Here is a 22,579-nt window from a genome sequence, read left to right as displayed (position 1 = left end):
ATTCAGTTCAGTCCATTTATTTGTTTCTTCACAATTTAAATTTTAAAAAAAATGCAGAGAAGCTGAAATAAGTGGCAAACTATATAAGCAACAAGGTTAAATTGTGAAAGGAAGCATTCCAAGGAAACCCAAGGGACTTATCTAGTAGCGTGCTCCCATAAAGCTATATGCTATCGTATGCCACAAGCAAGGGTTTAATACCCACTGTAGTAAACACAAAACACTTTATGGTTTTGTCTGTACTGAAGTCCACAGGATTGACATTAAGATAGGTAACTATGCAGGCTGCCTTCCCTAACTACAGTAAAACTTGTGATTTACTGCATAAAGATAATTTGTAAGGCAGCACTGCCTCATAGAGTTTGTACTGATATCAGTTACCAGCAAAATTTAATTTAAGTGTGTTACTTTGAAATTTGAAGTATCAAAGAAATAATAAATTTTAAATAATCATGATAATAATCAAATACGTACCAGCGAAATTACATGCAGTTGGGCAAGAAAATCCATAACAATTGACAAGTAGTGTTTGCAACAAATCCAAAATGTGTTTTGTGATATTCTGAAAGATGGAATATTTTGCAAAGCAATGGTAGCTTTGAGTTTTAAGTAAGAGTTTTCATCGAAATTTTTTGTGGAGAAAGAGAGAGATAGATAGAGCGGTACATGGATTTATATGTAAAGTCAAAATAGTATCGGGTGAGAGAATTATATTTTTAAAGAATCTTTCATAGTAGAGTGGATAAAATGGTGGAGAGTGTTAAATATTATTTGAAAAGATTAATTGAGCATATTGTCCTTCAGTTATGTTGTATAAAGTCAAATACAGTCGATGCCAAGTGATTCATTAAAGAGCTAAGAAAAGCAAGAGCAATACATAGTTCAGAATCAATTTTGTTTGATGTCTTTATCCGAGATTTTTATCACTGTTTTCTTCTCTGTAACGATAATATTACAAGAGTGTGTAATAGCTCCAAGACGTGAGCATAAAAAAATGTTTGACTTCTTTATTCTTTATGAATGTTTTATAGCTGAAGAAATACTGATAGTTTGAAATGACCGTTTCCAAACGAATCTAGGTTTGTTTTGTTCAGCCCTAGACAATAACTCTATGGAATAGAGTTACTTGGCTGCTACCACAGACTTAGATCTATAGTGCTACCATCTATGGCTGGATAATTTGTCTACAAGATTCAGGGAGAATGCGAGTAGTTTGTAAAATTACTGATTGGTCATGTTCATAGTGTAACAGAACAGTAACCCTTGGTCTTTTAGCACATGAACGAGATGAAATGGAAACTCAAATTACGGTTAAAGGGAAAGAATGAAGCTCTCTCAAGATAAAGAGCAGTGTTGTGCATATTAAAACAAACAAAAAATAATTGTTCTGGATTCACAGAAGTTTGTTTATCACCATGTATTTAAGACTTTCATATGTTATTCATGCAGATAATTTAGTACAAATGTGTTACATACACTTACTGAAACAAACACCACAGAAACTTTACTCTTCTGGCAAAAAAGGAAATGTTTTAATGGACCGTCTTATATTAGCTGATAGTATGTGCTTCAGTAATCAGACAAGTGCAATTTAACTGAAAGTAACAGAACAACATTAAAGAATAACAATAAAGGGTCTTCTCTCCATCCTTCAACCACCTCCCCCCCCCCTCCCCTCATCCCCAACTACCCAAAATACACAAAAGAACCAAATTAGGGATATATAAAGGATTAATCACAAAACAAAGGACAGAAAGACAATGAAATAAAGTTCTGCAAGGTACTGTGGTTTCTGAATGGCACCCCTTTGGCAAAGAAATGTTGACATAGAAATTCTACCAACTAATGGCTAAATAGTCCCAGCGAGTAGTACAGCAAACACCGTATATAATAGGGTGGCTGATTACAATCCGCTTCTACCCAAATTTCTTTGCCTTTTTTGCTTTTCTACAGGACAGATACCTTAATTGATCAACTGTGGTTGTGTTTTCAAAACTGATATTATATTACAACAATTTCTCAGCAGATATATTCAATAAACAAAGGCAATTTGTTGAATACCAAAGCTGTGACCTCATCATATATTTCTTCTCGCATTGAAGAAAAAACAATAAGATGGTATACACTAGTACTTTAACCTGAATCTGTTCATGATAATGAAAACTATCACCTTTTTTCTTCCTTCATTCATACAAGGCTTGACTGTTTGAATCTGCAATGAAAGTATTGCATGCCTTACAAGATACAAGATAGAGTCTGCTCAAACTGTTCAACAGTTTTTGAAGATGTTTTAAATGTCAATTGTGTTGTACATACCAAATATTACACACACATTTTTCATTTTTGTAATATATATATTTTTTTGTTCAAGTGTATACTAGTAGCATTTACGTCACAAAAACACCCAACGGCTCTAAAAGTTGCAAGATAAAACTGAAAAGAGTAATTTGGGATAAGCATATCATGACATAAATATATTAAAAATTCATAGTTCACTTATTAGACAGTAACTGATAGCCACCAAAACACTTCAGGCCATAATCTAGTTTGCATTTATTTAATTACATAAAAAAATTGTAGCATTCTTAGTTTTTTTTTAAATGTGAGTATACCATATTTATAGGCAAGGGGAAGGTACAAAGGTCAAATCAAATGAACATTTCTTGAAATCTTCATTGGGAGCCTCCCACTTGCTTTCTTAGGCGTTCATCGGGTTGATCTTGTAGAATATACACTATAATTAAACAATTTGAATATCTTTAAGGTAATTTATTTCAACTAAACTAAATAATATCAGCAATATATAATATATTCCAACCCCCACCTCCCCCCCCCCCATATATTCCAGTGACCTAACGTGGAAGGTATCACAGGGTTGAGTTTCTAGTGCATATATTACAGAGCTTGTGACTTCTTGAAAATTAGGTCACTTACAAACCTTCATAGTTGGTATAACTTTTTTGAGAGGTCAATATTAAATATGATCTAGAAGAATGCAGTGTGCAATGAGAGCTGTGATATAATACATAAACTACAAAATCAACTTTATAAGCTTTCATCGAAAAAATGAAATGACTGCCAGGGGCATCGGAAGCTATTCGGGATTGGTACGGCAGATCAGAGTGTGGCCATCTATCATAATTATCAGGGGGACGGTTAGTGTAAAACTACGCTACGCGCCACCATGGTTGGCGCGTAGCGTAATGGAGAAAATTTTGCAAAAATGCCTCCCAGATTGCAGGAAATGGCACTTCCCGAGCTTGAAAACAAGACCTGCCAGAGTAGTCACATTTAGCCTACTGGCCGTCATCATTATTGAAAATTATTGAAAAATATACCTCCCAGATTATTTTTTGCCATTTTTTTTTCTTAGTCCTACTTTTTTTTTTTTTTTTTGCACCGTGAATATTGGTCCGGCGTTCGCTGGACCTGCCGTACCGGCTCCGACGCCCCTGACTGCATAACCTTGGAAAATAACAACCATGTCGATGGATGATACTTATCTTGGCAACGTCCAGTTTATGAATGTTTCAAAATATTATATCTCAACACCATGGCTGGCTATGATGACATATGCCAAAGCAATGTGTTTGTTTTTACTTTCTCTGTGTTCTATGTATTTAGTTTTAGAAGTAGATTAAATATTCATCACGATAGAATGAATACTGCAAGAGAATGATACAAGGGTGCTCTTAACAGTTTGCTTAACCCTAAGGACTACAATCTTCATACATGTTGAACTTTCCAACTAGAATTAAATTATCAAGGAATCTTATACTACATGACAAGGAATACTTCCTATAGGAAGTTCACAACAACTGCTACTTTTATAAGGGAAATCTATACCTTAATACACAAGAATAAGTACATGGCAATGTCTCATGATGATAAAGCAGCTGTGCCCCCCCCCCCCCCACCTAGAGCTACTAATACAAAATCCTTTACCTTATATCAGGAAGTCTAGTTATTACAGTAGCAATGGTTGTCACTTCCAGGAACTGGACAAACCAGCACATTGCAACTTCTTGTCTTAAACAAGATATCACATTTTAGATCAAACTGAAGGGAAAACACAAAAACATGACAGAACCTGAACACCAAAATAACATCTTATAACAGTATACTCTCTCACAGTGTAGTCTGCTATGCATAGTACAGTCTGTTATGCCTAGTACAGTCTGTTATGCCTAGTTCAGTCTACTGTCTAGTGCAGTCTGTTATATATAGTACAGTTTGTTATGCATAGTACAGTCTACTGTCTAGTACAGCCTGTTATCCCTAGTACAGTATGTTATGCCTAGTGCAGTATGTTATGCCTAGTAGTCTGTTATGCCTAGTTCAGTCTACTGTCTAGTACAGTCTGTTATGCCTAGTGCATTCTTTGGTCTCTAATGAAGACTATTTATTGTGCATAATACAGTTCGCTATGCCTTATGCAGTCCTGTAAGGCTTGTGCAGTCTGTTATAGCTGTGCAGTCTGCTATGCCCTGTGGGAGGTAGTTGTGTTCATAGGATACATAGTTTTGTTTGTAATTCCTATTGCAGTCTAATATGCCTAGCACAGTCTGTTATGTCTAGTTCAGTCTATTATTCCTAGTACAGTTGTTTGTCTCTAATGAAGGCTCTGTTGTTGTGCACAGTACAGTTTACTATGTCTAGTTCAGTCTGTCATGCTTAGTGCAGTCTGTTATGCTTAGTGCAGTCTGATATGCCTAGTTCAGTCTGCTATGCCTAGCACAGTCTGTTATGTCTAGTTCAGTCTATTATTCCTAGTACAGTCGTTTGTCCCTAATGAAGGCTCTGTTGTTGTGCACCATACAGTTTACTACTGTATGTCTAGTACAGTCTGTTATGTCTAGTTCAGTCTATTATTCCTAGTACAGTCATTTGTCTCTAATGAAGGCTCTGTTGTTGTGCACCGTACAGTTTACTACTGTATGTCTAGTACAGTCTGTTATGCCCTGTAAAGGTAGTTGTGCCCTAAGTGCAGTGTAGGATGCCTAGTGCAGTCCCATAAGTGTGAAAAGAAGAAACATCTATACTGGCTAATCTGCCTTGAATGATTCCAATTAACATTCCATACAATCACATTCTTTTGTACAGTCAAGTGAGCTGGTACATCTCTCATAACGGAAATAAAAACCACTTCGAATAAGAAAAGAAAGCAAAACACTAGAAGCTTCCCTCTCCTGCTGTATTCAGTCTTTAGGAGTACATTCCTCAATCATTTACGATATCTTACAAATTTTTCACTTTTTTATTAACTTTTAATAAATACAAGTAAATAGAGTTCACACCCCTTCTCTCACTTTAAATCGACAGTAGCATGTTACGTCGTCAATGTTATGAATCTCGTTTTTGAAGCAGCTTACACAGCCCTCGATTCATGGAGGGAAGGGAATAGAGGCCGCTCACAGCTGCGTTTTTACCGAGTACTAAGGTTATGTTGCAGACAGGAACCCTTTTCTGTGTGTGAAATCAATGCATCTGTTCCCCAAGCAGTGAGAGCTGCAGAGTAGAAAGAAACAGGCAGACTAGTATCAGAAGTGTTAGCTAGGAGTGTTAACTCAGTGGTTAACGCCGGTGCCTTTCAATCATAAGGTCCCCGGTTCGAGTCACTCCCAGATTAATGTATGTCGTCGAGTTACAGAGTTGTTGACAATTAACAATTCAGAATCAAGGACGTTAAATATGAATGTAAGAGACTGACTTCGGTCAGCTGGCGGCTTTGATAAGCCAATGATGGCTTCTTCGCGAGTTCCTGCTTGCAGGAGGATCTAAAATACATACATACACATACATAGAAAACATGTCTAGGAGACTCATAAAGAAGGCTGTAGGTGTGTACATTGTTGACTTCACCCGACTAAAAATAGTCCTGATGGAGATGGAATCTCTATTAGATTTCCCACAATCCTACCTCAGGTGATTGTGTTTACCACATAAATTCTCGCACCATATAAATACCTTAGAGAGATAAAAATAGGTTTATTTTGTTGATAGTTTAATAAACCACAAGAGTTTTAACACTTCAAAGAAGGGGCTTTCAAGTCTCACAGCAAAATATCAACATGCAGGCTAGGACTGCAACACTCTCTCTTTAAGGATGTAGATAGGCAATGACTAATTTGCATAATTTACACTCTGTGTGCAAGTTGTCAATCATCATCAAGTCATAATAATTAGAGAAACATCTTAAAATACAGTAAAAAAATTCAAATTATGAATAGCTTGTTACTAAAATAAACGATGGATATTTCGAATTGCAGCTAATATCACAAACCTGCTCTAGAAACTGTTCAGCATTGAAGATTTCACTACAGCCGTATGTAATCCTCTTGGGAGCACCTCCGTAAGATGTTTTACCCTTTGAAGGGAAAAAAAATACAGAATAAATACAGAATAATGAGCAGCACTGGTCATAACGAATGATAATACAAAACAGAATGATATTTACCAAACGTAATATTAAACATTTTCCATTCATGCATCAAAATCTTGACTGATTTTTTTTTCTTTTGTTTTTTGCTTCATTCTTTCTTTCTTTTTCTTTTCATTTGTTTCATAATCCTATGATGGCACTTAACTTTTCCAAAAGAGGACTTCCAGCATAACTGCCTTAGTAAAATATGAATCAACAATTACAATTGCATGTTACATTTTTACACTGTTTGCAGAGTTTGTTTAAAATAGAAATTGTTGCTCATTTACCACTCATTTGATTAGCACAAAAGCAATTTATTTCCACAGTTAATGTTTACTATAAAATGATTAAAAAAATAATACAATGTCATCTGATTTCATCCTTCACTGTTCCTCCATTCATCAATAACATTAACAAAACCTAAAACACAGCATTAAGAATGAATAAATGTTAACATTAAACCTAAGCTAATGAGCTCATTTGTTTACTTTGCCTTCAAGGAGCACAATTATTTTCCTCTCCATATTTAAGGCATCTATATTGTAAAAGCAACAGACATTTAAGAACATCACCTGAGATGACAACTTAAGTAAAGTTATGTCAAGTTTATAATATTAAATAAAAATTTATATGTTTCCTTTTCTGTTATATACCTTTAAATAATCCATCAGGTTCTGGTATTCTATGTAGTTTCCACCTCCAACGACAAAGACAATGGCCTCTTGGAATGGTGTCTTGCTCCTTGGTATTGTTGAACTGAAGAGTAAAATTGAAGCAACCATCAAAATTGGAGAATACAATACAATGCAACGCAAGACAAGGCATGGCAATGCAACACAATCACATAAAATACATATAATACATACAATGCAATAATACAATACAATGTAATACAATACAATGTAATACAATGCAATGTGTTAATAGAAGGGGTGGCGGTGTCTGCTTATATGTGCACAATGGTTTAAACTTTAAACACCAACCAGATCTATCAACATTCAACGATATCATTGAATCCTTATTTATTGAGGCAAACTTGCCAAATTCTAAAGAGAAAATAATTATTGGTATTGTTTATAGACCTCCAAATGGTTCTTTAGAACAATTTTATTATAACATGCAAAATATTTGTACTACCATTAATCAGCTAAACTGTACTTCCTACATTATGGGGGATTTTAATATTGATTTGTTAGATAAAAACAAATCACCAGAGTTTCTAAATAACCTTTACTCAAATGGTTTTTATCCAACAATATCAAGACCAACCAGAGTGAACAGTACCTCTTCAACTTTGATTGACAATATTATAACCAATAGTAATTCTAAACTTTCATCAGGTATTTTTGTAACTGATATCACTGATCACTTTCCAGTGTTTGTCAATGCCCTCGAGACTAATCGCCGACAAAATAATCCCATCTATGCACGTAATTACAGTGATAATAATATAAAAAGTTTCACTTCTGAAATTGGGAAAACTACGTGGGACAATGTCCTAAACGAACCAGATGTTAATATTGCTTATAATACATTTTACTATTATTTCAATACTACGTATAATAATTGCTTTCCTACTCAAGTGTTCAATCCAAAAAAGAAACGTACTAAAAAACATCCCTGGATCACTAAGGGCATTTTAAAATCAATCAAAAGGAAGAACATATTATTTAGACGTTATTTGAAGAATCCGACTGAACATACTAAGTCTATTTACAAAATGTACCGTAATAAATTAAACCATGTTATACGATATTCCAAACGATTATACTTTTATGATAAATTCAAGCAGAGTAGAAACAACGTAAACAGTACTTGGAGTACAATTAATGAAATTCTCAATAAAAACGGTAAAGACTCATCATATCCAGCAACATTTAAAAATGATGATTGCGAAATTAGCAATGATAATGACATCGCTAGCAACTTTAACAAATACTTTGTAAATCTTGGTTATAACCTCGCTAGTAAGATTAATATTAAACTAAAAGCGGACCATTTTTTACATAATAATGACAAGGTATGCCATTCCATATTTACATATCCAGTAACAGTAGAAGAAGTTTTAAAAGTTGCTCACACAAATGTGAAACCAAACAAAGCAGCAGGCTATGATGACTTTAAGCCAGGTATTATCAAACAAGTTATCCCATACATTGTAAAGCCTTTAACTCATCTCTGCAATATTTCTTTTAACACCGGCATTTTTCCGGATAAGCTTAAAATAGCAAAGGTAAAACCAATCTTTAAAAAAGGAGACCCCAGTCATTTTGAGAATTACCGCCCTATATCTTTATTGTCAGTCTTTTCAAAAATCATTGAACGATTAATGTTTAATCGTATATACAGTTTTCTATGTAAATATAATGTTCTTAATAACGAGCAGTACGGATTTCGTCCTGACCATTCTACAGAATTAGCTTTAGCAGATGCAGTCAACAATATTTATAATAGTCTTGATAAGAATAATACCTGTGTAGGCGTATTTCTCGACCTATCCAAAGCCTTTGACACCATCGATCACAAAATATTACTAAGTAAATTATTTTTTTATGGTATCAGAGGAACAACCCTAAATTGGCTAGATAGTTATCTTTCAAATAGATACCAGTACACTTTATATAAAAATTCTAAATCTGAACTTGCTAAAATCGCTTGCGGAGTTCCTCAGGGTTCTATACTAGGTCCATTACTATTTATAATTTATGTCAATGATATCGTTAATGTCTCCGATATTGCTAAAACAATATTATTTGCCGACGACACAAATATTTTCTTCGATTCCCAAAATCTACTCTCATCACATAAAACTGTTTCTACTGAACTAACTAAATTTTCCAGCTGGTTTGCAGCAAACAAATTATCTCTTAATATAGAAAAAACTAATTATATGGTGTTTAATGCTAGTCACTCATTCAGATGGGATCACAATATTACCATGAATGATAAAATTATTAATCGGGTTAACACTACTAAGTTCTTGGGTGTACACATAGACAATAAACTTTCGTGGCGTGATCACATATCAGCAGTCTGTAACAGAGTGGCTAGAAACACTGGTATTATATGCAAATTAAAACATCATTTACCTCCAAATATACTCAGAACACTGTATATAACTCTGATTTTACCCCAATTAACTTATTGCACGACTATTTGGTCAGGAACCTATTCTACAAATCTTAATCACCTATGTGTCCTCCAGAAGAGAGCTATCCGCCATATATCACATGCTGCACCACGTGATCATACTACCCCATTATACAAAAGATTAAATTTATTAAAACTAAATGATATTATAAGAGTCCAGCTTGCAACATTTGCATATAAAGCATGGAATGGATTGCTACCCGAGGCTTTTAAAGATTTTATATATAGCAATAGACTAATCCACAACCATCAAACACGCCTTTGTAATAACGCCCATGTTTTATCCCAACGAAGTACTTTAAGTTCTTTTAACCCTCGTATTCGTGCTATAAAAACGTGGAATAATCTCCAGGATAATGTTAAGAATAAGCCTTCTTACTCTGTATTCAAAAGGAATCTCCAAACTGTAATTATTTCTCACTATTGATGGATTTATTCTTGTGTGTGTTTGCGATTAAGATCATTATAAAGATTGTTAGGATTGCTTATTAACATTATTAATTTCAAGTAAAGTCAATTCGATTATTTCATCATTGTAGATGCTACTATTAACTTTTCTTTTTCTATTCTTAAGTTTTTCTTTCTTTTTCTTTTTGGGGAGTCTCCTACTTTGTTAAGCCTTACAGGCTTTATAGGAGACTTCCCGTCACACTGTAAATTGTGATGAAACAAATAAATATACAAATGTAATGTAATACAATGCAAAGTAATACAATACAATGTAATGTAATACAATACAATGTAATACAATACAATGTAATGTAATACAATGCAAAGTAATACAATACAATGTAATGTAATACAATGCAAAGTAATACAATACAATGTTATGTAATACAATACAATGTAATGTAATACAATGCAAAGTAATACAATACAATGTAATGTAATACAATACAATGTAATACAATACAATGTAATGTAATACAATGCAAAGTAATACAATACAATGAAATACAATACAATGTAATACAATGCAATGTAATACAATGCATTGCAACACAACACAACCAAATAAAATATAATACAATACAATGCAAGCAATGCAACACAATACAAAGCAATACAATGTAATACAATGCAATGAAACACAATACAATTCAAAAATACAATGTTCTAGTCTGAAGAGAAATAGATTAAATGTAAGTAAGATGTGATTGACAGACAGATAATGATTGATAAAATTTCAGGGTCTTTCGAATTTTCTGATATATTTGAAGATGATTTTATGATCACATATCGGTGCAAGTTGTTGCACCTTGTACTCCTGCCTATGCTTCTATGTAGGGCTCTGCAGCATGATTTGTACATCAATCTACCGATAGCTTACCTGTCTGTTGACCTTAGTAGTTTAGGGTCAAAGTATCTGTATTCATCAGTTTCCTGCAATAAACAGAGATGCAAACAGACAGACATGTTACAAATAGCTACTAAGAACACATACATAGTGTACCTTAAATCTCACACATCTGTTTGCCATGGTAACAGCACTCCATCCAAAAATGAATGCAACACAAAATATGGCATAAAGGTCATTATCATCTTAAACATACATTTGTTTTACATATGCATCAGTTAAGTCACTTAACTTTGTCCAAAGATTAAAAAGTAATAAAATGCTGAAGAAATGTCAATAAATGAAAGTAGATACTTCAATGCCTAGCTTAATGACCATAAACGTTAATGTTTTGTATGTGTTAGGCATAAAGGGAACTACTTTTAAATTTCACATTTTGGGTAAATTGTTAAATATTTTCCGGGGTTAGATTGATACATCGTTCCTATCACATTAGTACCGAAGACGTATATATGTGGATTGGTTAGACAACAATGCTATAAGTACACAAATTGATCCTGTACTAGTTACTGTTAGAAATACACAATTTTTCAATAGATGCCTGATAAATTTTCAAAAAATTTCACTTTTCACTTTTACAACTTAAACAACTTTTATATATTTACAGGTTTATCCATTCCGTAAAATGCAATTTCGAAACTTAGCTTTGTGTTCAGTTCTTGTATATTTACGAGCACGGATATAGATATTGATCAAGTTACCTGGTCTGACTTCAATTCCATCAGGGCATCTACTACCCGAGTGACTGGAAGATTCTGTAGGTACGAATAATATGAACAGCTCAGGAAGGAAAGTATATTTTATGTTTCTTATACATACAACACATTTGGGATTATTGTATCTAGTATCAAGGATATAGCCGGCTCAAGCCACCAACAACCTACACTGCTATGTTTTACTGTTAAGGGTTAAGGTCATCACCATTACACATGACCCTTGTTCGAATTCTCTTTCAAGCCCTTAAATGGTCAGCTGATTAGGAAACGAGAGATGACAGTCACCCTTATCTTAAGCAGCTAGTCGGCAACCATAAGTGAATGTGATGGCTGCATTCTCTGCTAAACAGAGAGGAGGAGGAAGAGGAGGAGGGGGATGGGAGGAGGGGGAGGGGAGGAGGAGAATTCACTTCTCACCAGTAGTCCGTGACCATTTCTGAGTGGAAACGTTGGATTTGTCCAAGATGAGGAACAGTAAAAAATTTGCCATTCAAGTAAAAACCTACAACCTCTGCAACTTTTTCGTGATATTTCCTCCCTCTACTTGAAGGTGACACTTTTTTATTCAAAACTTCCAGGGGATAAATAGTAATTAACTTTCGTGTACCAGTTTGGATAAATCTGAACTGATTATTAAACACTACAAAAAACTCCTTCACGTATTTGCACTCGTATAGCCACTTGACCATTTTACATTGCATTCTGGGATGCAATACTGAATAGAAATGAGAGCTTGTTGCAATAGAAACCATAGAACACTTACATGTTTCTTAACTACAAAGTTCTTCACACCTTCCATTACAAATTGGGATCCAGTGCTCATGAGCTTTGAGAACATTCCAACTGTTTTGGTTCCTCCTCCTCCATACTGATTAGGAGATGACAATTTGGCAAATGCTCTATAAAACAAAAATAATCATAATTCAAAGAAATTAGAATCCATATTTTTATAATTTAATAATAGAATATTGGGACAACTCAAATTTTTACTCCATGACAGATGTAAATGCCACCATTTTCCTGAACTTTTTTTTTTTCCCTGCACCTTATTAACTCTAAACTTGATAACGTATCCATTACTATATACTTACTTCCACTGCTTAATGTACTGCAGGGCTGCCAGATTACATCCAGCTGTCTGTAAGGCCATAGCATATTGATCAAACTCAGCCTGTGAATAATAAAAACATGAAAAGGAAAATATGAAAACATCAAGTGATACTAATCTAACCTCTCTGGGTATAAATCTCAAATTTAGAAACAATACTACAGATAAAAATGATATAACTAATAACTGAAGCAGCTGCAAACAAATAGCTTGGTAACACAAAAACATGAAAATGAAAATATGAAAACATCAAGTGATACTAATCTAACCTCTCTGGGGATAAATCTCAAATTAAGAAGCAATATTACAGATGAAAATTGATATAACTAATAACTGAAGCAGCTGCAGACAAACAGCTCGGTAACACAAAAGTTATGAAACAATGTAACTGCATGCAAGCAAAAAGAACGATTTAAATGGAGAATAACGGAGAAATAACGTGGAAAAATTGACTCACGTCTGTCATTGACGGAGTACAGATATAATGAATGATGAAGAGTCTGAGTTTATCCGTTGGTCTGCCCGCCTCTGGATCCTGAATCACATCTAAGATGGATCGGTCCTGTGTCTGCTTGCTCATTAACTTCTCTTCCATTTCAAAATACATATCTAACTTTCTACCCTAAGGATTGAAAAAAAAAAAAAAGATGTTAAGAATGTGGCCAAAATCTGCTGTACTGAAAATGTCTGATATGTTACCATTGATACATCGAGCAAAAGTTGCAATTACTTGACACTCGTTTGCACCTCACACCGACACACACTCTTCGCTTCATTAATATACAAAGTGTTGTTACCTTTATCTCTTCTAGCAGGGCAGTAGCTACATTGGTGTGTAGATCTATCAACCTCTTCTTCTCCAAAAGCTCCGGTAAAGAACTGAGCAAAAAACGGAATGAAGTAAACAGTATCAATACGAAGAATGTAATTCACACTGCAAATGAAAAGATTGGTATATCAAAGACAAACTCTGCGACCAGTTGTTTAACATTTTAACTTTGTTTTTAACATAAAATAAACTTGAATGTGTCTCCACATTACTAATATCGAGTCTCAAAAATCCATTGAAATTATTTTATTGGGGTTGAATCACTCGTTGGTCTTTGCTGCTAATCCTGGAATTGGGAAAAGGGGTGAGAGCAGTGGAGAGGAATCTTAAAAGCCAGGTGGTCAATGTAATGTGCAGACAGACAGTTGTCGGAAGATTAACGAACATGTTCAAAGAAGCAACATGAGCGCAACGACTCTTGTTATGACTGTGCAACCCAACCACTCACCTCCAAGCAGTATTACCGTAGACTATTTCATTGTATAATTCTCAATTTTCAGTACACTTTATAGACTTGTTTCTTATGTGACAGAACAACTAATTATACTGCATAACTAGCCACTCTCTTTTGTTTTAAACACTTTAATATTTACACACCAGAAACATAGTGATGTTAACAAAACAACAAAACAAAACACTAGGACTAAACTGTAAACAGACTTTGGTTTGTGCTCATACCAGGAACGTACCTTACAGCAGAGGTGAGCTTGGCAGTGTTATCTGAGAGCATGCTGATTGCCGATTCATCTTCTCCTTCCAGACCCTAAGATATTGACAAAAAGTAACGATTAAACATCTACATAGTCAGTTTAATTCTAGAAGCACGACAATGGTTTAATTCATGCAACCAATTTGCGCACTAAATATATCGCTTCTTTACAGGGACAAACTCATTGAAATAAACACCCTACCTATCAGTCAAATGGCAGTTTTTCTTTCCCAAACCTCTGCCCCTTCCCCAATACTCCTCCACATCCTCTTCTTAACCCAAGCAGTAACGCCTTTACTAACAATTCCTGTTTTCTACGTACCATGTCCTGTTTGAGTTTCTTCACTTCATCCTCTGATGCTCGGTAGGTCTCTAACTCCTCCTGCACAGCCTCTGCTACCTCTGGAAATGGACTGAAAGAAAAACAAATTTTATTTAAAAACACTGCCATCGCATAAATATTAACCAAGTGCTCTTACAGATCTTGTGTGTGTGTTCCCACTTGATATCATCAATATTCTGTGTGTGTTCCCATGTGATATCATCAATGTTCTATGTGTGTTCCCATTTGATATCATCAATGTTCTGTGTGTGTTCCCATTTGATATCATCAATGTTCTGTGTGTGTTCCCATTTGATATCATCAATGTTCTGTGTGTGATCCCATTTGATATCATCAATGTTCTGTGTTTTTTCCCATTTAATATCATCAATGTTCTGTGTAAGATCCCATTTGATATCATCAATGTTCTGTGTTTTTTCCCATTTGATATCATCAATGTTCTGTGTGTGTTCCCATTTGATGTCATCAATGTTCTATGTCTGATCCCATTTGATATCATCAATGTTCTGTGTGTGTTCCCATTTAATACCATCAATGTTCTGTGTGTGTTCCCATTTGATATTATCAATGTCCTGTGTGTGTTCCCATTTGATATCATCAATGTTCAGTGTGTGTTCCCATTTGATATCATCAATGTTCTTGTTTGTGTTCCCATTTGATATCATCAATGTTCTTGTTTGTGTTCTCATTTGATATCATCAATGATCTGTGTGTTCCCATTTGATACTATCAATGTTCTGTGGGTGTTCCCATTTGATAACATCAATGTTCTGTGTTTTTTTTCACATTTGATATCATCAATGTTCTTGTTTGTGTTCTCATTTGATATCATCAATATTCTGTGTGTGTTCTCATTTGATATCATCAATGTTCTGTGTGTGTTCCTATTTGATATAATCAATGTTCTTGTTTGTGTTCTCATTTTATATCTTCAATATTTCTGTACACGGCTTCTGAATTGCTACTGTCAACATCGTTTACGCCTCTTAACCCAATTGTTTGAAGTTGAATGAACCCTGACTGCTGCTACAAGTAACTGTGAGATTTAACTACACAGATCTAGGCTGAAACTTCAACTTTGAAAAAATTAGTGCACACTTTAGATAATAATTAGTTTAATTAGTGACACCCAGATGGCAGGAGGCCAATTAATTCATGCAAGTATCATAGAAAGTACTTACTTGCCCTTCTGTCCTTGCCAAAACTTATCAGTTGATGCAAGATCATAGTTTTTCCTTTTTATTCGAGGTGGTTGACCCGTGGCAGGATTTCCTTTGTCTAATTTTTCTTCTACTACAACCCTGTTTAAATTCAAGTCCTGAGGGAAACAATAAGTGATTGTAATTTACAGGCTGAAACACAACTACATATTTCTTTACATTACATGCAACAATCACTCTCAGACATGGACAACCAGGGGGAGGTGGGGGGTCCAATGTGGGGTTATCATAATAGTAAAAAAGGAACAAGACAAAAATGTGCTCTCTTGTTACAGGTATGGAAAGATTGTTTGACCATTAGGCAGTTAATTCTTGTTATTGTGAACTGTTTCATCAGTTAATTCTACATCAGTCAATAAGTAGTTAGAACAGATATTCATACTTCTTAAGGTGAAAATCAACAGCTTTGGAAGCCTGTATTACAAGTGCAAAGATAATGTAAAGAAAGATACGACATGAAAACTTTGATAGGAAAGGCAAATGAAAATTACGATGAAGTTTAAAACAATATTTTATGTACAATGGACACAATTTAACTATCTTTGGTTTGACTTTGTAAACCAAGATTATATCCTACGCAGGTTAATTTTCACCACCAGAATTTCATCTCTCTGACCTATTCCGGTGCAAACAAAATGCCATCTATTTCGTTTTGGACTGACAACCTTCTTATGAAAATTGTAAAATTTAAAGTAGTTATGACTCACTAGCACATCATGGGCGAGGGCCTGGTACGTCCAGGTATGATGGAAGGGTGTGGTCATGTCTATATTACGGTCAATGATGACCAAGAGTGGACGTTGGAAGCTGTCAAAAATAAAACAAGATAAGAAAGTGATGATGTCATGATACTGAATCGATCATTTACTAGATCCCTCACTCGGAAGTATTAACTCTAGAGTGCACCAGCAACCAAAGATAATTTACCTTAGTTGTTTGGATGCTTACCTGAAGATTAACAGTCTGTTTGTTTCTACATGTTGAATTCAACATTATTATCCTCTAGGTATTTAATTAGTCCTTTGTCTTGCTTACCTTGCATGGCTTATTATTGCAGAGTTTATTAATTGACGAACCACAAACATGATTGGACAGTTGCATGACCCCCTCCCTCCCCCCCCCACCTCTCCTTTTCAAGAAGAGACCCTTTATATTTTGGGTCCTACACAGCTGAGAACCACTTCCACATATAGGGCCAATAGATTATAATTGATGTTGCTTAGGAACAAGTGAACTAGCACTCAAAATGTCCATATGAGGTATATTCTAGACCCTGGGTAAATAATTCTACTCAATGTTGCATGATCATGTGAACAGCTCAACTAATCTCGAACAGTTCTTATTATGAGAACAGTACATACTTTAAGTCCTACAATTGTCTGCATCTAACCTGAACTAGCCCCGCTTACAAAGACAATTTTGACCAACAGGAAATTTGCAGGAAATTTGGACTACTTTCCTTTGGGGTTGCTGTTTAGACCAAGTGAACAATGTTGCCGTAAGACCACAAGCAGTTGGTACTCCAAAACTTAACCGCATTAGTCTACTCAACGTACAAAGTCACTTGATCTTTGAATACTTGTTTAGAATACCAGCAGAATCCTCTTGTAATAGCTTTTCATTTATTCTAACAAGATTTCATTCTCTCTCTCTCACCTGAACTGGCCTGCTTGTAAAGAATCCGACGTAAACAGACTGCTGCGTGCGTCTCGTAAATTTTCTCTTAATTTCTTGTCCAGTTTCTGTGCGATAGATGCAAAAGAAAACAATGGTTATTGTGAAAGAATTATCAACCATCTTGTTGGTAGCGTTCACCTTGCCACCAAATCAAGACATTTCATTCATTATCAAAATAATGTTCTTTATCATCCAAAAATGTGAATTATATATATTGAATTATATCAGCATGTGAAAATAATTCAATATACTGTTTTAAGCCATGCATAATGAAAATAACAATAATTATGATACGAATAAACCAGACTTTGAGAAAGGAAGCAAAATCTGACATATCAACAAATATTCTTGTTTGTCCTCCATTGACTTTCTTAATTCATTTTGATACAAAATTTCAAACACTGAGTAATTTTTTGGATACATTCAAGCTATTGTGAAGCTCTCCACCTATGAAATTCCGCCTGTGTTAATCAGCTCAGTGAAACTGCATGGAAAGAGATACATGGTTTATTAGAACTAAACCAAATTGACTACTGTACATGAGTTCCTAAGATATCTTGTATTAATAGAGTAATAATTTTGCAGGTGCCAAATAACTGCTTGAGGGCTACTACTTCCGCTCTGCGTATTAGGAGGGAGGGGGGGGGGGGAGGGAGCAATTGTTTACACACCTCTGCTACCATTTCAGCTGCATTGCCTCTTGGACAGCGAATGATAGGCACGGTACCCATGGTAACCATAAAGGAGAAAAGGCTGTTAACAATAGTGTCCATGATGGAGTCCATGTCTGTATCTTTTACATCTCCTCGGTTGATGGCTGGGAAGGACGAGGGTAGAATACGACACAACTTTAAAACAGCAACATTTTAATCGTCAATTGTATTCTATAAAGCAGCCTATCACACTATGTGCATACAGAATTGACAAGAGTCTATGTTTTTGAATATCATAAAAAAAAAAGTTATAAACAAATCTACCACAAATAGATGGGATGAAAGTGATGCAGAGAAAACAAACTTTGAAATATTCAACCAACTAACACTGTTGATATCAACCATGCATGGGAATTAATTCTCTATGATGAGTTGGTATTTTCAAATGTCTCTTCCTACTGGAAGACTCCGAGACCATGTTGTAAAGACTACCAGCCATGACTTTATACAGTTCCTGTCAAGAACATGATTGAAAGAACACAAGCTATAGTCACTACTCTCTACATATTTTCTCTGATAGACTTTAGTTTTCCATTTCAACTGATATTTTTACAAAAACAGGTTAACATAAAACTTTCAAAATTTTCCAAAAACTATATATGAACAGGCAGCTCTGACCCAAATTACTCTAACATTACAGGAATCGTCAAACACTGAAACTTCACAATTCTTAGGACCTACAGAGCAAGGGATCAAAATAATGCACCACTTTATTTTTTGTTATCCTTCAACAGTATACAGTTTAGCTCTCGACGGCACTACATGATTTGAATTTCTGCCTTTTAGGATCACTTCACATTCTGCTTCACGTGTCACTTTAAGTAAAGGCTAACTATTAACTTCTTTCTAATGCATATGCAATCACTTCTAATGCATATGCAAACACTTCAATGTATGAGCGGATTAAAACTTGCAGAACTTGTTAATATTTTGTTTAACTCACCGTAGTAAGAAATTTCATGTCTGTTCTGATGCCTGACCATGAAAAAGTAATCTTCTAAGGATATGAAGTTAAGGTACTGGTCAAAGACCTACAGGGAATAATACACAATAAATTCAAGCAATGCTTAGAAACATGGCTTAAAAGAAAACATTGTTGCAATGCAGACAAAGCAAGAAACCAGACGACAAATACTCTGGATCCACCTACGGAATAGTGCCCCCACTCTCCCCACCCCCCCACCTCCATTCCCCAATTGGTTTAACTGATCTGCTTTTCAGGGAACTCATAACATCACAATTAATATGTCTAAGCTTTCGCATAAACATGCATGCAAAAATTGTAATGAATAATAGTGTATGGTATTTATAAATCACACAAAAACAACTTAAAAATTTCGTCAAATTTGTCAAGATTCCATGAAATTGCAAATCAGGTTTACCAAATTTGTGATAGAGATTCCATGACGAATTATACTCAACGTAGAATGAAAGATTTCGGACACACTTAAAGAGGGGTCTGTTGTACGCTGGAGTCTAAGCAAAGTGATCCCCTGACTGAATGACTGAAGTAAGAAGTGCTGAACATTTCCATTGTTTAATACAAATTGAATACAATTGTAAACAACAATGAAATGGAGTTTTGTTTTGGGTAAATGAAATGAGTATTCATTATGATACCTTTGAGACTTGACTGATAGCATTAGCTGAGATTGCAACACTGGCTAAGTCTTCTAGTCTTTGTCTTGATATTGCAGATATGAAGTTTAAGTAATAGCTCTCGTACAGTTGGTTTTGACAATCCTGGAGATGGAAATAGATATTCCAAAAGTTAACGAAAGAAGGCAAACATATTATTGTACATATATATATATATATTTAAACATGTTTAGAGGGGTTAGTTTAGTGTTAACGTGCAATATGGGACACCAATTTACAACTGACATATTTCTACATCATTTAAGGCTCCTCAAAGGGTCACATTTCATGTAAAATCAATGACCTCCCCCAACCCCAACATGAAGAAATGAGAACATCAATGTACTGGCATCCCTTACGATGATGCATTGTTGATGTGCAACCATCATCTTTGTGAGCTCTGTTGAACATAATAAAACATCAAGTGATATTAAGGAAGTTGTTTTCAGCTGTCAATATTTACCTGACATATCCTTTGCACATTTTCTTCTGATGGCAAAACAAAGTAAACTGCTGGAACGTCTGGGATTGTCTGTCTATCAGAGTGCAATAGTCTGTTAATAACAACAACAAACAACTTTGTGATAAAACATGAACTACTTGATGCCAACAACAGGGCTTTAATTTCAACAACAATAACAGCCCCCACCACCTCCCTACCTCATCTATTGAACACAAAAGGTAAATAGGCGAGGACAAAAGTTGCCACGGTGCCTTGGAAAGTGATGCCATTTGCCAGACCTAAACATATTCTTTTTTGAATGCAATCTTTAAAGACATTCATCAAGAAATGAAACAGAAAAAATAGTAAAAGGTAGAAAGTAAATGTTTCAATGAAATACCAGCCTCAGACTACCGTTAAACATTTTGTCCTGAATAAGGATTCTGAAAACATTTGGTAATTATTAATCAGACTTGTGAGATATCAAAATGTATCCACAATTCAAGGCTACATAGATCTGTTGAAAGATGTCTATACCTAAACTTTTAAGATTTACATAGATGGATACCTAAATGATTTAAGAAAACATCTCATTATGCACAAAATATGTTTGCAGCAATTTGTAATTATTCAACCCTGCACTATTCAATAAAACTTTAGACAATAGTCATGTGTGAAGCATTAAAACAACAAAGTCTTACAAATGGAGAGTAACTCCCATATCTCTCAATTCTCGGACAGACAGCAGAGGAGAGATGATGTCTTGACCAAATCGATCGTATACCAAAATCTGTGAAGTGTGGAAAGAAATTATCATCTATCATTAACCTGCATGGTGTCTTGTGGTTTAAATATGCAACAAAGGAAGCAAGTAACATAGTTTAGGGGATTTAATCAAATTAATCAAAGAATTTTTTTTTACTCAAACAACTTTTTCAGCACACTCTACACTGACACATCATCTTTGTCTTGTAGGCTTACTGTACCTCCTTATACAGTATGATCCATACTATAATTTTTACATAAAGGCCCCTAATTCAATTAAACAGATCAGATCGTGTATAATCATAATGATGGCTATAATTAGATCTTAGTTTGTACCTATATTTTGCATCCATGACATTAAGTGAATGTCATAAACTATACAGACCTACTCATCATATTAACTAATATAAGGGGCTACAGCATTGTGAGTTACAAAGTAGGCCAACTATATTTCATATTACATTTGTACATGACAAACATCACATTCTATGCCTACCTTCCATGATGGTTCATTCAAAGATCCTTTGGTGACAGGTGCATTCAAATTCAACATGCGTTTCAAGGCAGCTGTAAAGAGGGAATTGTAAGTAGGCTTGACCATTTGTAAAAGTAACTGTCTCTATTCATTGGGTAGGCTAGGTCCCTACAGTGGGCATTAAATAGTACACTTTATTTAATATTTATTCTAAAAAAATGTCATGGTTCTTAGTCTTGTAACTTAGGCCTTATCTGTAATTTTGTTTGTATAGCTATGCTTTTGGCATAAATTAGTGTAGCCCTAGCTTTCCTAGTCCCGACAATACCATCTTTAAAGTCTTTAAAGTCCCTTCAGCCTCTGAAGATCCTGCTTGGATCGAAACTTCAGGCCCACTTATTTTTACACATCTTTAGAGTATGACATCAGGACGAGGCCTATTTCTAAAAAGAAAGAATATCACCATAGCCAAGCACTGTTTGCAATAAAGGCCTAGGCAATAACTGAATAAGCATAATTGTGGCTACTTAAATCATTGGTTGCTGTGTACAACCTTAACGCATTGTTATTTACCACGACCAAGTTTGTGTCATTAACTCCTAGCCTAACTTAGCCTAAAGTAGCACAGAATAATGGTTGCCTTAGAAGCAATTGATACTGATATTTTTAATATCGTATGCCTATTCTATAGCCTATCATTAGTGTGTTACAATATGGGGACCAAGGAATATAAGACTAGCCAAAACATGTGTAACGTAAGAAACCATAAGTCTGTTTATTAAAATACATTTCTATTGTAGATGAATGAGTTTTAAAATCAAATCAATGTTTGGGTTTACTCATTGTTGCCTAACGTGAATAGAAACTGAAATATGACAGGGATTGCAATTGCCAACTCACCAATCTGTTTTTCACGTATGGAGGCGGCCATTTTGAAATTAATACAATCAGTAACGGTGGCGCTGCAAACAAATAGTTATCGAGTCTATTTCACACATGCACAACATGTAAAC

The 22,579-nt window shown here is 34.9% G+C and overlaps 1 protein-coding gene across 1 annotated transcript; it reads right to left on the bottom strand.

Annotated features, from left to right (window-relative positions):
• Positions 1–22,541, bottom strand: LOC139971376 (sec1 family domain-containing protein 1-like). Its single transcript, XM_071977748.1, has 21 exons — positions 22,467–22,541; positions 21,588–21,658; positions 21,028–21,116; positions 20,348–20,438; positions 19,867–19,989; positions 19,190–19,277; positions 18,205–18,350; positions 17,513–17,598; positions 16,564–16,663; positions 15,818–15,954; positions 14,616–14,706; positions 14,274–14,347; positions 13,553–13,634; positions 13,213–13,377; positions 12,739–12,818; positions 12,411–12,546; positions 11,633–11,686; positions 10,905–10,957; positions 7,078–7,180; positions 6,284–6,367; positions 1–5,508 (listed from the first exon to the last, which is right to left on the bottom strand). The coding sequence occupies exons 1-21, from the start codon at positions 22,495–22,497 to the stop codon at positions 5,479–5,481; spliced, it is 1,914 nt and encodes a 637-aa protein (XP_071833849.1). The 5' UTR covers positions 22,498–22,541; the 3' UTR covers positions 1–5,478.
• Positions 22,542–22,579: the final 38 nt, after the last annotated feature.

This window comes from Apostichopus japonicus, chromosome 8 (genome assembly GCF_037975245.1).
Source record: "Apostichopus japonicus isolate 1M-3 chromosome 8, ASM3797524v1, whole genome shotgun sequence".
Taxonomy (NCBI): Eukaryota; Metazoa; Echinodermata; class Holothuroidea; order Aspidochirotida; family Stichopodidae; genus Apostichopus; species Apostichopus japonicus.
Note: the sequence above shows the minus strand (reverse complement) of the source record. Positions and strands in the feature narration are given on the sequence as shown.